Here is a 15,486-nt window from a genome sequence, read left to right as displayed (position 1 = left end):
ATGGTTTCAAACCTTCCCTTGTCTTCTGCATCCAAAGCCACCCCTGGCCCTACTTGGTTGCAGCCAGATGTCACAGAAGAGGGAGCACTTGCCTGAAAGCTTCTCAACCCTGTCGGCCAAATGATTCCTCCAGGTCTTGAAAACACTCTAGCTTCACTGCCATCTCAAAAGACGATGTCCCCTCCCTTCTTTCTATGATCAACTCCCTCCCTATTTCCTCCAGGGACTGGCACCCTCGGGCATCCCATCCTCCCATCAGCAGCTGCTTTGCCTCCCCACCCTGGACATACAGTACAGAGGGCACAGAAGGACCAGGGGGCCCAGGGGACCAGGTGCTTCAAGTGGGTCTTACAGGAGAGTCTCAGCCCATCCCATCATTTCCAGAACAATGCCCACAACCGCCAACCTGCTTTGGCTCAGGCTACTACACATGCCCCAGCAGCCCAAGGAAGGAAGACTTCCAAGGCCCTTCAGATGTCAGGAGTTCTCCCCAAACCGTGCAATAATCAGCAGACACTCAGCTTAACCATCTGTTCACTGTTTTCCCCAGAAGAAGAGCTCTCTGACTGCTTCACGTGGCTTTCCTCTTTGGAACGGACATACCCTAATTAAATCATCAAGGACCAGGAAATGTAACGTTGCTGCAGGGTTTCTCCGCCTCGGCACTGTGGCCATTTCAGGATGGTTAGTTCTTTGTCGTGGGGGGCCATCCTGTTCATTGTGGGATATTTAACAGAATCCTTGACTTCCGCTCACTAGATGCCATTAGTGTCCTCCACCCCCTAGCTCTGAAAACCAAAACTGTGTCTAGAAATTGCCAAATTCCCCCTTGCAGCGCAAACAATCCCTGGTTTGGAACCAATATCTTACTGTCCGGTGACCAGAGCAGGGCTGGGAGAGCATGATATATGATCCCTGCCACATGCAGGCCCTGATTTTCCAAAGCAATTGTATTCCAATAGGATTCCCAGTCCACCCCTGCAAACCCTGTAAACCCCTGGATTTCTAAATGTCCACACACCTTACCCGAAGACAATGTATCCATTCATTCCAAAAATAACCTGGATGCCTCCCATTTGCCAGCCACTGTGAACACAGAGGCAGGGAAGGACAAGACTCCAGATGGATCCACTCACATGAAACCTGTCCTCTGCCTCGTGCACCCTGACGGTGCAGATCCGAACAATGCTTGCCCTGAGACCAATGTCCTGCCCTGGTTCCAGGTTCTGCTCAGTCTGAGCACAAAATCAGCATCCTTGGCTCGTGATATGTGCAGGCTCACCAGGCAGTTCCTGGTATGTTAGTCAGCTCCGGACACCAGAATAAAGTCCACCAACTGAAGGGCTTAAACAATAGACATTCATTCTCACACAGTTCTGGAGGCTGGAAGTCCAAGGTCAAGGTTTCCACAGGCTTGGATTCTCCTTGGCTTGCCGGTGGCCACCTTCTCTCTGTGTCCTCACACGGCCATTCCTCTGTGTGAGTTCATCCCTGATGTCTCCTAATTCTCCTTACAGGGACATCAGCCTTAATGGATTAGTGCTGTGCAATCGCGTTTAACCTAATCATCCCATAAAGGTCCTATCTTCAAATACTGTCACATGGCCGGGAGGTGGGGGTGTGAGGGTTAGGGTTTCAACATCCGAATGGGGGGAACACAACGCAGTCCATAATGCCAGTGCAAGGCCACAAAATCCCCCAAGCTAAGGAAAAAAGAAATGTATCTGGAAACAAGAGGGAATTCCAAGGAAAGGGAGAAAGCTATTAAGGGGCAGCTGATGTCACCCAACTGTCACCCTGCTGTCTTCAAAGGCCACATCACTTCGCCTTGCTGACTGTCTGTAATCGGAGCACTAACTGCCAGCTGTGCTGGGCTTCTGTCTCCCGTCTCCCCATCCCAGATAAGCTCACTCTGGGCAGGGATCTACGGGCCAGAGGCCGAAAGGTGCCAAGACGAGGCACTCCCGCACTCGGACTCTTAGCTTAAACTGACATATCAGGGGGAAATGGTCTTGTACTCAGAGAGCCTACCTCTGCATCCTCCAAGGACACGAATAATAATCGACTGCAATTAATGTTTATTCTAGAAAAGACCTCCATTTTAGTAGGCTAATGAGATATAAATGGAGCATTACTTGGTCTTCATGTGGCATTTTGTCGGCAGCTGTGGGCAGCTCAGAGCAAGTCCATGACGAATTACAGTTTTCCCAAAATTGCCTTATCGTTAGACAAACCTGGGACACTCACTGAAACCCCAGACTCCCGGCTCCTCCCTGGAGAAGGAATTCAGCAGGGCTGGGATTGGGGCTCAGAAACCCCGTTTTCACAGGTGCCACAGGTGGTTCCTTGAGCAGGGAAGTCGGGGCTTGGCTGGCTCGTTTCACCTGCTTCCCATCCAGACCTGGCCCAGTTCTTAAAATCTCCAGGGCGATGTTTTCATATTTGGCCACAGACATGGTTTGGAGGATAAGCTTGATGGCTTGAATTGGTCTTTGAGGTGAACTCTGATTACTTCTGGGGACTCAGAGGTGCGAGGCGTCAGGGAGAGTGGAAATGACAGGCAGATGCAGTCCCTGGGTGTCCACCCTGTGATGTGGTCACTAAACCAGAATGGACCAGCAAGAAAGGCAGGCAGCCCATGCAAAGCTGGCTCCTCTCCCAGACCCAGCAGGCCTTCAGGCTCTCACAGAGACCCTCCTGGGCCCCGAGGACCCCCACCTGGTGGGTCTGTGCCTGCCGCTTCCTGGACACCTGCTCTGATCTCCCATGTCTATGCTCCCAAACCTCCATTCGGTTCCCAAAGGCTAAGGAGAAACAGCCCTGCTCAAGGCACTGTGAGTAATGACAGTTGACTAGGGTGACTCATTGAGAGATGGAGAAATTCTCCCTGAAAACCAGGTTGTATCCGCCTGAGCTGGACGTTGGGTGCAGTCAAGACTGGAGCGGGGTCTTTAAGGGAGGTCAATGTGCATCCCGAAGCTCAGTGCCCTGCCAGGCTCTTGGTGTGCCCACCCACGGTGCCAACCCCAGGCAGGTCATTCAACTCCTCTGAGGCTCGGCTGTAAACCAGGCATTCTTGGGAGGATGAAACAGGAGGAGCATGTAAGCACTTAGCCCAAGACACAGCAGTGCCAGGAAACAGCAGCTGTGGGCCCCGACCCCTGCACACGCCACAGTGACACCCACTACCTGTGCCCCTGCCCCAGGGTATGAAGAGCTCTCACCTGGCCAGGCTCTCAGATGCCTTGCCCAATACCAAGAGGCTTCCTGTCTCTGTGGAGGGCACTCCTGCACGGGAACCTCAGAGGCGATGAAAGCAAGTAACAATGTGTATGGAGACGGGGCCTGGGCAGGGCCGCTGAAAACAGAAGCCCCGGGTGCACTGAGCTCCCTTCTGGGTCAATCTGCAGACAGTGGTCCACGCACTGCCATCTGGAGCACAACTGGAGCCTCAGCAAGGCCACCCTTCCCACGGGGCAGAGAGGGAAGGTGGAGGGCTAGCAGGCGCAGGCGGCTCCTGTTCCCTCCAAGGCCCCCACGTGGGCCCTCCATGCTGGGCTTCTCCCTGCAAGAAGGAGCAATCACCCTTCCCCATGGGGAACCACGTCTCCAGAGGGAGGGCCACTGTCAGAGTGAAGGCACCTCCTGGTCCCGCAGACGGGCTTCCCTCACTGACCATCTACTTGTCCCCATCTGGCAACCACTTGGCATGCCCTTTGCCCCAGATGCTTAAACACACCAGCTCGCTTCACCTGCACAGAGACCAGCCTGCTTTCCAAACGGAAGGCAGTCGAGAGGTGGGGGTTCTGATCCCACAGCCCCTCACTTACTTTGAGACCAAGGGCAAGGTCTGAAAGGTCCACATCTCACTGGGAAGCAAGGGACCAGATGCCCCGTAGAGGGATGCTGTGAGCACTGGAGATCGTTCCCTTGCCTGAGTTGGAGATGAAACCTGCAAAGAACCCAGCAAAGGCCAGCCACAGGGCGGACGCTAAATGGAGCTGTTATTTAATGATGTGACATTTAATCATGCCCTTTGGTGGCCAGTTTGAGTTTCTAATAATGCAGCCACAGCCAAGTGTCCTGATCATAGGATCATGGAAAGTTGGAGTGGGAAAGATCTCAAGGACTTGAGGTCACCTTCTTCATTTTACAGATTAAGAAAACTGAGCTCAGATAAACCGTATCCTGGCCCTGCCCAGATGAGGGGCAGAAGCAAGGTGGCTACCCGTGCCTCACCCATCCTCCTGTCCCGTGGGGCATGATCACGCGGGCAGGACCCAAGGTAAGGGGATTAGTTTGTAAAATGTAGGTTTCCAGGAGGAAAAATCAGGTCTTTATTTACAGCCAGAGGTCTCGTCTACTATTTCATGTTTTTTTGGCACCTTTCACAGCATCTGTGGGCACTGTGCAGAGGAGCCAAACAACAGCCTTTCCTTTCTCTCCTGCGGTTCCCAGAAGGAAGCTGCCTTCTCCTCTGGCCACCTCTACAAGCAAGCACAGCCGCCTCCTCAGTCTGCATAATGTCACATGCAGTTCGCAGACAGGACAGCAGACTTTTCTAGCGAGTGCAGTGAATCAAATGGGTCTTTGTACAGCCCAAGCCAGGGGGCTTAGGCAGACACAGTTCCAGCTGTTAATTCTCCTTATTGTATACTCCGCAGACACGTAGCTTCACTGTGGTTTTCCAAGGAGGAAAAGCATAAAGTCAAACTCCAACTGGTGTGATCAAAAGTTCCACGGGGCTGTGACTCATGGCCATTACGGCTCCCACTTCCGGCGGGCTTCTGTCTTATTCCTCCATGATGCTCTGTCTTTCAGAAACTGCCATCGAAGCAAGAGGCAGGAGTGTTGTGCGTGTGTTTGTGTCTTTAAGAATGGAGACTGTTCTTTGCTTTGTTGAAAAAGAAGTCAGGCAGAAGGAACAAGGGCCAAACAGGAGAACAGAAGTGGCGAACCATCCCCAGAAGCTGTCAGGATGCACGACTGGAAATCCTGGAGGACACACATGTGCCCACAGCAGCGGCCTGGACACTGGTGCTTGGGGTGGACCCTACACTGTGATGTGCCTTCCTTTTTTTTTTCTAAAGTCTTTTCTAAGGTATCTCACACATTTATAGGCATGAACTTATTATACCCACAAAAAAGGATCATTTAGTCTTTTCTTTTTTTTTTTTTTTTGGAGACTGGAGGTAATTAGGTTTATCTATTTATTTATTACTTTTGGCGGAGGTATGGGGGATTGAACCCAGGACCTCGTGCATGCTAGGCATGCACTCTACCACTGAGCTATACCCTCCCCCCAAGATCATTTATTCTTAATCACACATTGGACCTGAGGATTACAACGTGTTTGTCACTCAGCCACTTTCCATTAAAACCTCAGGGCGAATTTTTTACTATATTATAAGAAATAAAAGTTTCATATGCATTATTATATGAAAGATGTAAAACACTCAGAAATGTAAGCAGCCCTTCCTGCTTCTTCCCCACCTTAAAATCAGTAATTACCCTTAAATTCCAATAATTACCCTCTCAAGAGCTCAACACCAAGACTAGTGCGCAGAATCAGACACTACTAAATAATAAACTGTCAAAAAGGGGAAGGATGTGAAAACTGCACTTACCAGATACTAGCAAAGGTGACTCTCCCTCCGCCCCCTGCATCGGGGGCATGTCTGCGTAGCAACAAAGCCCCAGCAGTGTCTACCCGAAAACACGACCAGCTTGAAGCCAGAACCGGCAGAAAGAATTCCACCCATTTCTTTCTAAAACCAACATTAAGGTCAAAATGGTTTTTTATTTCACTCTGGCCAGGGCGAGAGTCCAGATGGAGGCCTGGCCCCCTGGTCTGTCTCACCTGGGGCAGCCTCGTGCACAGGTGTGTGGACAAGCCACCTGTAAGTCCCCGCCCCATCCTCGGTTCCTCCTTCACTGAAGGGTGCAAACACAGGCACGGTCAGCCTTGGGAGGATGGGCGAGGAGGAGGGGACGGGGTGGGCCCAGGAAGTGGCTGTTCCCAGGCATCTCACTGCAAGGGCTGCAGCCTGAGGAAGCCAGAATGGGGCGCTCTAAAGTTCCGGGACTCGATCAGGCTGTCTGGGTCTGAAGACGGCACCACTTGGCCCCTTGACTGGCCTGCGGGGCCATTTCTGGGACTACATGGTCCCATGACCAGCCTGTGGGGCCATTTCCGGAAGTCCCCATCTCCTTCCAGGCCTCACGTTAGACTTTCATGTTCGAGGTGGTCGCATCCCTGCTGGTGTGACTGGAGGGCACACACAGAGAACTCCAGCCAGGTGTGCAGGCTGGAGCCTTGGGACCAAGATCTGCCCCATCCTCCCCCACCCCACCCCCAGGGGTCACCACATCTGAAAGGTACATAAAGGTTAGTATTTTAAGCCACACTAGGGGAGAAAGGATGTAGGAAAGTAAGAAATCAGATAATTTGAAGTTAATGAGGAATAAATAAACGAGTCATCCTTGCACGGATTCAGCCATCTGTCACTTTACCTTCTTGACCATTTACTAAATACCCGCAAGCCCACGGGGGCTGTGTTCTTTAGTAAAAGTGCAGATTTACATGGCGATCCAGAACTAATGCTCTTCTGGGAGTAGGGGCCAAATATTAGAATCCAAGATTGCACCAGAAAATTCCAATACCCACTGCCCCTCTCAAGCCCAGTTCCGAGTCCGAGAGGCACCCAGAGCTAAATGAGTGGTTTCCCAGAGGCCTCCCCTGAATTCTGCAGAGCGAACACAAACAACCCACCGCATCTCTGCACAAAAAATACAGCCCAGAGTGACAGGCTCCAGCAGCTGGCAACAACCCAAGGAGCTCCCACGACAGCCCCTGGGGTGGGTGTCCTCCTCCAGTGGGGCCCAGAGGAGCTGCTGTGAGTGGCGTCGGGGCTCAGCCTCAGGGCTGCTCCCAGGCCTTCCCCAGGGGCACCTGACCCTTGGTTACCTGGTTCTTCCGGGGGAGGCTGTGCGCTGACCTCAGGTTCTGGAATGACTTCGGGGGGTGGCGGGGGTGGGGCTGGTGGAGCTTTGACAGGGGTCGTTGACTCCGGAGTCTCAAATGCTTCTTCAGAGTCAGAACTCCTGACGGAGAAAGAGAGGGGAGAAGCACAGGTTAGACAGGGGCCTGGACTGCATTTGCTCCAGGGGACCAGGGGCCAATGCCCGGGAGCAGTGCACGGCCTAATGACCCCTCCCGGGACTGGTGGAGCCAGCCGCACCGCCCAATTAGTCGGCAGGAGGCCCGCTGCAAGGGAAGTCATTTCTCAGCGTGAGTCCCAGGAGTGAATCTCATTATCACCAGCTTTGTGCCCAAATGATAGATTCTTTGAACTCAGCTCTACTCGAAAGACATATTTCTGGCCTTAATGGCAAACACAAACAGTGGAATCTTTTGATCTTGGAATCTTGGCATGCGTTACGCAGCATCAGTTCAGTCAAACTGATATGGAAGAATTCCCGGGGACTGTGGTTCCAACACATCCAGAGGATCTCCGCCCCAAGAAACAAAATCTCATTCAAACTCTGTCTCCCTCACCCCATCAATCTCTCCCACTGCCCCTCCTTCCAAGCATTTCTCATAACTTATTATAGACTTACTCACTTTCTAATCATATTATCTTTCTCCTCTATTGAGCTGAAAAGGCCAAGAGGGCAGCCTTTTTTTTGTTTGTTTTGTTCTTTTGTTTATCACTGCATCCTCGAGCCTAAACCAGGAGGCGGTGAATAAATATCTGTTAAGTGAATGAATGAATGTATGAAAGCTGGCAAGCCAGCTGGAGGTTGGGACTGGGCTAAGCCAGACTAAGACACAAAGCACAGCCCGCTGATCCCTATGCTGTGAAAATGGCCCTTGCTGGTCTGCCACAATGTCTGCTCTCAGGAAAGATTCTTCACCCTGAGAAATGAGCCAAAACTCCACCCAGAGGATGTCACACCTAGGAACAAGGGGTAGCCGCTCACCAAACTAAAGCCTTATCCCGGGCTCTAGAAAACTCAGAGCAGACAGCCCTTCTCCATCACCCTGCTTCCACCAAGGACTCAATTTCAAGCCAGAAGGGAGGAGGCGTCCCCACATCACTGAGCCAGGCACGTGTCCTCAGGCTGGAGGACAGCTCTTCACTTGCTCAGGACACCCAGGGTCCACAGTCCTGGCCCCACCTCACTCGGAGGATGCTGGCGTGCGAGAAGCAGCAGCATCACCTGGGCTGATTCCCATCTCGGGATGTTGTAACTAGACCAAAATGCCATTTATTTATTCGCAACAAGGAAGGTAATTATCAAGAAGGTGGATACTCAGAATTGCGGCTGGCACAAGGGACTCAGAGGGGAATTTAGCAGGAAACATATAATTAGAGGGTGATGCATCAGGTGTGTATAGTATAGAATGTGAAAAGCACTGAGTGCTGAGCTCCCACAAGGGTCAAAGGACCAGTGTTCTCTGCTGAAGTCAGCATCTTCTAAAGACCATCTGCCAGCTAGCGGAAGGCACCGCTACCAACCAAACCCTCCACAGTCAGCCAGGACAGGAAAAAAGAGCCACTTGGTGAGCTCTCCTTCAGAAAATCTACATCGATGTTTTTATAACTTGTTTGTTGGAGACTCACTTTATCTGAGCCAAAGATTCCCCCACCCTCATCGTAAGACCCTGGTTCCTCCAGCCAGCCACAAAGCCCTCAGGACACAAAGGAAAGAACAGAAACATCAGAGCTGCTTTGGATGGGATGCAATGAGCCGAAGCCTTCATACTATCAAATTTCACAAGTAAAAACTTGGTTCATGCAAACACAATAGAAGCCATATCGACTTTTACAAACACACATTCATATTAAAGGACTCAGCTTTTGTAGAGGAGAATTTCAGATCCACGCCTGGACAACAACAAATCTAGGTGCCTGAAGTTTTGCAGAGTCAAAAACCAAGGAAGTTACGCAATTAAGCATCAAAGAGGAATAAGAGTTTGGGCCCACCTGGTGGGCCCTGGGTGTCGCCCTGGCCCCCAGCCTTGCACACGCCAGGGGCACTGTTGACGAGACACATGGGGACAACTTGCCTCTTGCCCGAGTTTCCTTGAAGGACCTGCAGACTGGAGTCTCCACTGCCTGTCACCGTTGTCCACATCCACCGGGCCCATTCCACCGGGGGCCACATCTGCCAGAAGGCAAAAGCCATCTCCACTGAAGAACAGCTTCTGTCCCCCAAATTCCCAACCCTAATTCCCTTGCTGGTATCTCTGGGGTCTGAGTCTCTTTAAGATGCCGCGAAAAAGTTAGTCATATCACCAGCCACAGATGCCGTGAGCTTCTCCCGCTTCCAGCAAAGACACGGAGGGAGAGGCTTTGTGCTCCTTCCGTGGTTTCTGCATCCCTGGGCCCTGGCGATGTGTGGCTTTAGAGCACAAAGAGCCCCTGATCTTTCCCAACAGCACAAGAAAGCAACAGGCAGGGCCGGACGCTGGTGGATTCAAGCTGCTGAATGCCAATGAGGTCTCCCCTGCTGCAGCTGCCCAGCTCGCACACCTGCTCAGAAGGGACCACCATTCACCGCTGCCCTGTGTGGAGGCAGTGTGGTGGGGGGCAGAGGGTACCCCAAGCCCCTGTGTGACTCCTTGCCTTGTTTACCATGAACTATTTCTGCATCAAAACACCAGATGCTACCAAGGACCCCTGGAAGGGCACGCACTTCCGGAGCTGCCTGTGGTGTTTTCATATCTTCACACCCTCTCCCAGGAGCGGAGAGCAAGTTAATTAGAGGAGGCTGACGGCAGCTTTTTTAATTAGCTCTTTTTTCCCTATTCAGTTTCTCAGGGGGCTCAAAAACACTCCTAAGAGCAGGGATTTCTGTAGTCCACCCACAAAGAGCCTGGCCATAAAAATAAAGCAGCGTTTCAGAGTCCCAATCCATAAAAGCAGTTCCTATCGGCTGTTCAATTATGCTTTTTTCAACTAGAAGAAACTAAAGTACAAGAAATTATTCTGCAAAGGCTCTGCACATTTTCAAAATGAAAAAGAAACTAATTTAATTTGCCATGAAGCTGCATCAGAAAGAGAAATGTGCCATTACAGTCTACTAAAATGTTTCTAAACTATAGGAGAATATATTTAGCAGAATATGCATATGTTATGTTCGCCATATAAGTAAATATGCAAATATATGCAAATACAATAAGATATATGCATTTCCATAGTGCAATGATATACCTCTTAATAGCCAGGCATGAAATATTAATGACTTTTAATTCCCAGCATGAAAAGCATTCTAATAGCTATCTTATGCTGAACTTTTTGTTGTGTGTCAGGCACCAGACTAGGCCATTTGTACACTTCTCTATTATCTACAAAAATATCCTGCTGGAGAGCAGGCCATTTTACAGATAACACAACTATGGCTTAGAGAGGCAAATTCCTCTGCCTGAGGCCACCTAATTAATAAGCTAGGGAAGGCAGGGCTCCTATCGAACTGTCTGCCTCTAAAATCGGTGCTCATCTGACTACATCAATGGCTTCCAAACATTTTTAGCAACAGAACTATTTTTTTCCCAATGAATCTAACATGAAATTCCTATGCAGAGAGAAAAGTAGTATTTCATTTATTTTGTTAGCTCAGTTTACAATATATTCTCACTATAAAGTCTATCGTTGAGAACAATTAAGTCATTTTGATGAACCTGAAAATCTGACAAGTGGGGTTGGGGATGCCAACTTCAGCATTGTACCTGCTGATTTCTCTCCTGGTTGCACATTATTAGGAAAAGTCCCCATCCGTAAGGATGAGCAATTACAAACAGCACCTGTTTTTGACAGCTTGTCCTGTGATCATGGGACGTTCTTTAATAAGGCAGATAGGGCAAGAGAGCTACCTAACTGGGCAAAACCAGATTAATCTCTCGGCACAAGGCCATACGCTGGTGGTGTCCAGCGCCACACCGCATGCGTGTCCAGAAGAGAAGGAAGGATGGAAATGTGTGGCCAAGTGTGGACAGACTGTGCTGGCTGCTGCAATCTGAGTCTGCCAAGCTTTCCCTGTGTGTTAGTAAGGCTTAAAAGCATTTTTTCAAATATTTCCTTAGATTTTGGAGCATCGCTACAGAGCTCTGAAGCCCCACCGAGCACAGTCTGAAAACCTCCGCTCTCCACAATGACAATCCAGTCCCTCCACGGACGGCACGTTGGGTCAAAACGGAGTATTTTGTGGAAACTGTCCCCATAGCAAGACAGTTCGCTGGCAAAATGGAGAGCCCTCTGGGCTGTTAACCTGTATTTTTGGTTTGGTTTAAATATGTTTGTGTTTTACTTCTATAAACTGCAACCACCGAGAGGATCAGATCAGCACTCACGATACCAATACATAATATAACATAACACAGTACATTAATATATAGTATAATATATAAAATGTCGTAAAATTAGTATAATATAATTAACGTATTATATACACACATACATGTATCACAATTATACGTGTGTGTACCTATAAATCAAACATCATCAGAACCTCTTAATAAAGCAGAACTATAAATGCAGTTTCCAGCATATTATTAAACGGTTGCATTCTGCTTAAGTTTTACTAGAGACAATTTAAGGGTTTGGGAGAGTAAGTTTCAGAGGCCATAGAATCTTCAAACTTTGAAGCGGGAAGAAAAATTAGAGACTATTTCCTACTCCAACACACTTTTCACGTCTATTTAAACAGGTGAGGACACGGAGGCCTGGAGAGCTGACCTGACTTCCCCAGGTCACGGGCTCTTTCATGGCAGAACCGCGGCTGGACGTCCCAGAGGACCGGGCTTGCCTTCATGAAACACTGCCTCCAAATAGGAGCTTTTTTCCCTAAATATAATGCTCCTCCCACCCAGGAAATCTGAAGTTACTTACACGTAAAGGTTACCTGATTATCAAGACAGTTTGTGCTTAAGCATTGCTAAAGAGGAAAGGGTATCGCCACACTCAGGTCTATTTCTAGAGCAATTCCTCAGAATTCCAGTTTGCAGTTCCCACAACCAAAGTGATCCAGGGGCACAGGCCCTTGCTACCACCCACCAGGGTTGAAAGCACACAGTGAGGGCACTGTGGTGGCAGCGGCTCCCGTGACAGAAGCCCCACCCTCAAGCTCCTTGTGAAGGGACCACGGAGAGAGAGAGAGGCATCAGAGCGTCTCCTCCCTGCCCTTGACGACAAACGCAGGGAAAGGCAGAGCACTGGCCCAAAGCCCTGAGTCAGGAAGGAGGGCTTGCGTCCTCCAGGCCAGGGGACCATCTGCCGTCCTGAAGACAGAGGGAGACCTTCCAGAAATGAGTCTGAGCTCTCAGCGGATCAGATCAGCTCATTCATCTCTGCATCTCTTGTAAGAGTTGGATGGATATGTGCATGAGCGGACATCTTTGACATTGCTGTGCACTAAATTCTTTGTATCAGAATATTCCGACTTAGACAGCTTTATCAAGAAACACACACACACACATACACACAAACACACACTTCCCTCCTGCCTAAAACAGCTTGGCCAGATGGGTCATTTTTTCAGGCTGGCTGAAAAAGGTCTTTCACTTTATTTTTTTAATATTATTTTTTATTGACGTGGAGTCAATTTACAATGTTAGTTTCAGGTGTACAGCAAAGCAATTCAGATATACATACTTTTTATCAGATTCTTTTCCATTATATGTTATTGAAGAAACTGAATATAGTTCCCTGTGCTGTACAGTAGGCCCCTGTTGTTTATCTATTTTATATATAGGAGTGTGCATCTGTTAATCCCAAACTCCTAATTTATCCAGCCCTTTCCCCTTTGGTAACCATAGTTTGTTTTCTACGTCCATGAGTTTATTTTTGGTTTGTAAATTAAATTTGTATCTTTTTTTTAGATTCCACATATAAGTGATATCATATATTTGTCTTTCTCTGTTCCTCCTGGATATAGAAAAGGAATTTGCTGAGCAATATCGCTCCTCCACATACAGGTAACAGAGAACGTGATTTCAACACAAAGGCTGAGATGCTTCTTAGACTGTCAGATGCTGAGGAGCCCACAGTTAGGTTCTGTCTCCCATGAACACAAAGCTAGCTCTGGCGAGCCAGGTGGCTAGGATTTTCCAGCCTGAAACTCTAGGGAAAACCAAGGGAGATGCTGACGCACTTATCTTCAGACTCCCAGCGCCTAGCGTCTGCCGGGTAATAAGGCAGGTCCCATTTTCAGATTCAAGTAGCTACCGCTTGGTGGCTACGTTGAGATGTCAGCAGGGTTCAAAGGGGCACTGCCATCAACACTCAGGCTGCCTCTGGGTTGGGCTGCAGCCCCAGTGACAGAAGTGCAATGGGGAAGGGGAGGGGTATACACGGACTGAGGAGCCCCACAGACCTGGTGACGGCCAGCTGCAAACTGATTATGAAAGAAACAGAAACCGAGTTGATAACTAAGGTAAAAATGGAATTTACAGAAAGGCTATGGTGGCTGAGGAGTCAGATCTGAAGAGACTGCTAGGAGCATCCCACTGGCCCACCTTGGGTCGTTTGCCCATCTTTTAGCTAGAAGAGGGTGGGGAACTCCCCAGAATAAGTGACCCATTCAGACCCAATGGAATGGAGGAGACAGACTGACCCCCAAAGAAATAAGCATTTGGAACTGATGGTAGTCGTCCACAAGCGCTCACTACAATGTAACTACAGCTACGTCACTCACTGGAACCGTGTGACCTTAGGCAAGTCACCTGACCTCCCAGGCCCTTGGACTGATTGTCCAATAAGTGGGGATAATAACTGTAGAGATAATGCATCCCCCTTATTACTGCAGCTCCGACTCTGCCCTTGGCCTCCAAGCATTCGGGAAAATGCAATTCGCTAGCAAGTTGAGTCTTCTATCTTACTTGGTTGAAGCTACTGAGCTGGGAGTGACAGAGCATCTGGAGGCTGCTACACACAGTGTGGGATGGCTGTCCTGCCAGGCGGTCTATGGACACAAGTGCATCCAAAAGCATGTGGACATTCTCAGAGTCACACCTTCTTTTGAGGTGCACACAACCCAGGTTCACCAGGGACAGGGGAGAAGGCTTGGTGTGCGCATGTGTGGGTGTGTACGCATGTGCCCGATGAAACACTCCCCCCGCCACAACACACACACAGAGAGTTAGTTTCGAAATTGACTTAACTGCAGAGACACCAGACACTCAGCAAAAGAGAAGCAACTCTAGTGGCCACGGGCCTCACTGCAGGCAGTGAAGAATCAACACTGAATGGGCTCTGGGCTGACAATTCCATAGATTTGTAACGGAATCCTGTTATGCCTTCTTGGGGAAATGCCAGACTGAATCAAGTCTCAGGAGAAATACAGAAAAAAGGCATTCAGATGGCCCTTCTATTCCCTTGCCTTCATGCACTGATACCCCTGAAATTTCATCTTTGTTGCCTAACTCCTTGCTTGACTAACTCCAACTGGAATCTTTTAAGCTCAGATTCTTAAAAATCTAACTGGAAATAAGATATTATGGATGCTACAAAAAAAAAAAAAAGACTTAAGAAATACGGAGGAGCTTCTGACAGGCTGTCATTAAAAGTCCTTCTCCTTCTTCCAGGGAGAACTCCAGAACACTCTATCTCGCCAGAAGGCACTCAACAAGCAAACAGCGTCCTCACCCGGCTGAGACACAACCTGCATCCAGGGAAACACAAAACTGTCTCTGTTCAACCAAGTCATGTGACCCAAAGCTTGCACTAAAGATCCCGCACGTTACTCAAAACAAAACAAAAACCCTCTCCTGGTCTTGTATGAAACATTGATCATATATTATTCTAATAGGTTTGCACAATGGATTGAATATGTGCCCCCCCAAATTCATGATGAAATCTCATTCCCAAGGTGATGATATTAGGAGCTGGGGCCTTTAGGAGGTGATTAGGACATGAGGGTGGAGCCCACATAAGTAGGATTAGTGCCCTTATAAACGGGACCCCAGAGAGCTCCCTTGCCCCTTCTGACACGTGAGGACACAGGGAGGAGGCGGCCGTCTATGAACCAGGAAGCAAGCCTTCACCAGACACCCAATCGTCCACGCCTTGATCTTGGACTTCCCAGCCTCCAGAACTATGAGGAGTACATGTTTGTTGTTTAAGCCTCCCAGGCTACATGGTAATTTGTTACAGCAGTCCAGACAGGCTAAGCCAGTTTGAAATCAAAACAAATTAGACAGGGAAGGGTGATGCTAAAGGCAGATAAATAGACAGCATCTATAAAGACTAAGCGATAAGGAGACAGAAAAACAACAGGAGAGGATGCAAAAAACTCAAAAAGAGCAGCAGCGTGTGGTCAACCACTAGGACTTCCCCTATCACCTGGCAAGTAACAGACCCTCCCTCAGAGCCACATGCTGTTTATGAGGGTGGGTGGGTTTGTGTGTGTAGTCCTGAGATAAGTTAAGTGATGAGTAGAAAAAATTCAGATTAAAGAATGTATATACAGTATGAGCTTATTTTG

At 49.1% G+C, this 15,486-nt stretch overlaps 1 protein-coding gene across 14 annotated transcripts in view; it reads right to left on the bottom strand.

Annotated features, from left to right (window-relative positions):
• TACC2 (transforming acidic coiled-coil containing protein 2) overlaps positions 1–15,486 on the bottom strand; it is a 196,058-nt gene that overhangs the window by 37,710 nt on the left and 142,862 nt on the right. For all 14 annotated transcript variants that reach the window (XM_072972028.1, XM_072972029.1, XM_072972039.1 and 11 more), the window contains one exon: positions 6,968–7,104. In XM_072972028.1, the coding sequence (XP_072828129.1) occupies positions 6,968–7,104 (137 nt within the window). The remainder of the gene's footprint in view (positions 1–6,967; positions 7,105–15,486) is intronic.

The sequence above is a fragment of the Vicugna pacos genome, chromosome 11, assembly GCF_048564905.1.
Source record: "Vicugna pacos chromosome 11, VicPac4, whole genome shotgun sequence".
Classification (NCBI taxonomy): domain Eukaryota; kingdom Metazoa; phylum Chordata; class Mammalia; order Artiodactyla; family Camelidae; genus Vicugna; species Vicugna pacos.
The sequence above is the reverse complement of the archived record's forward strand: the minus strand, read 5'-3'. Positions and strand labels throughout refer to the sequence as shown.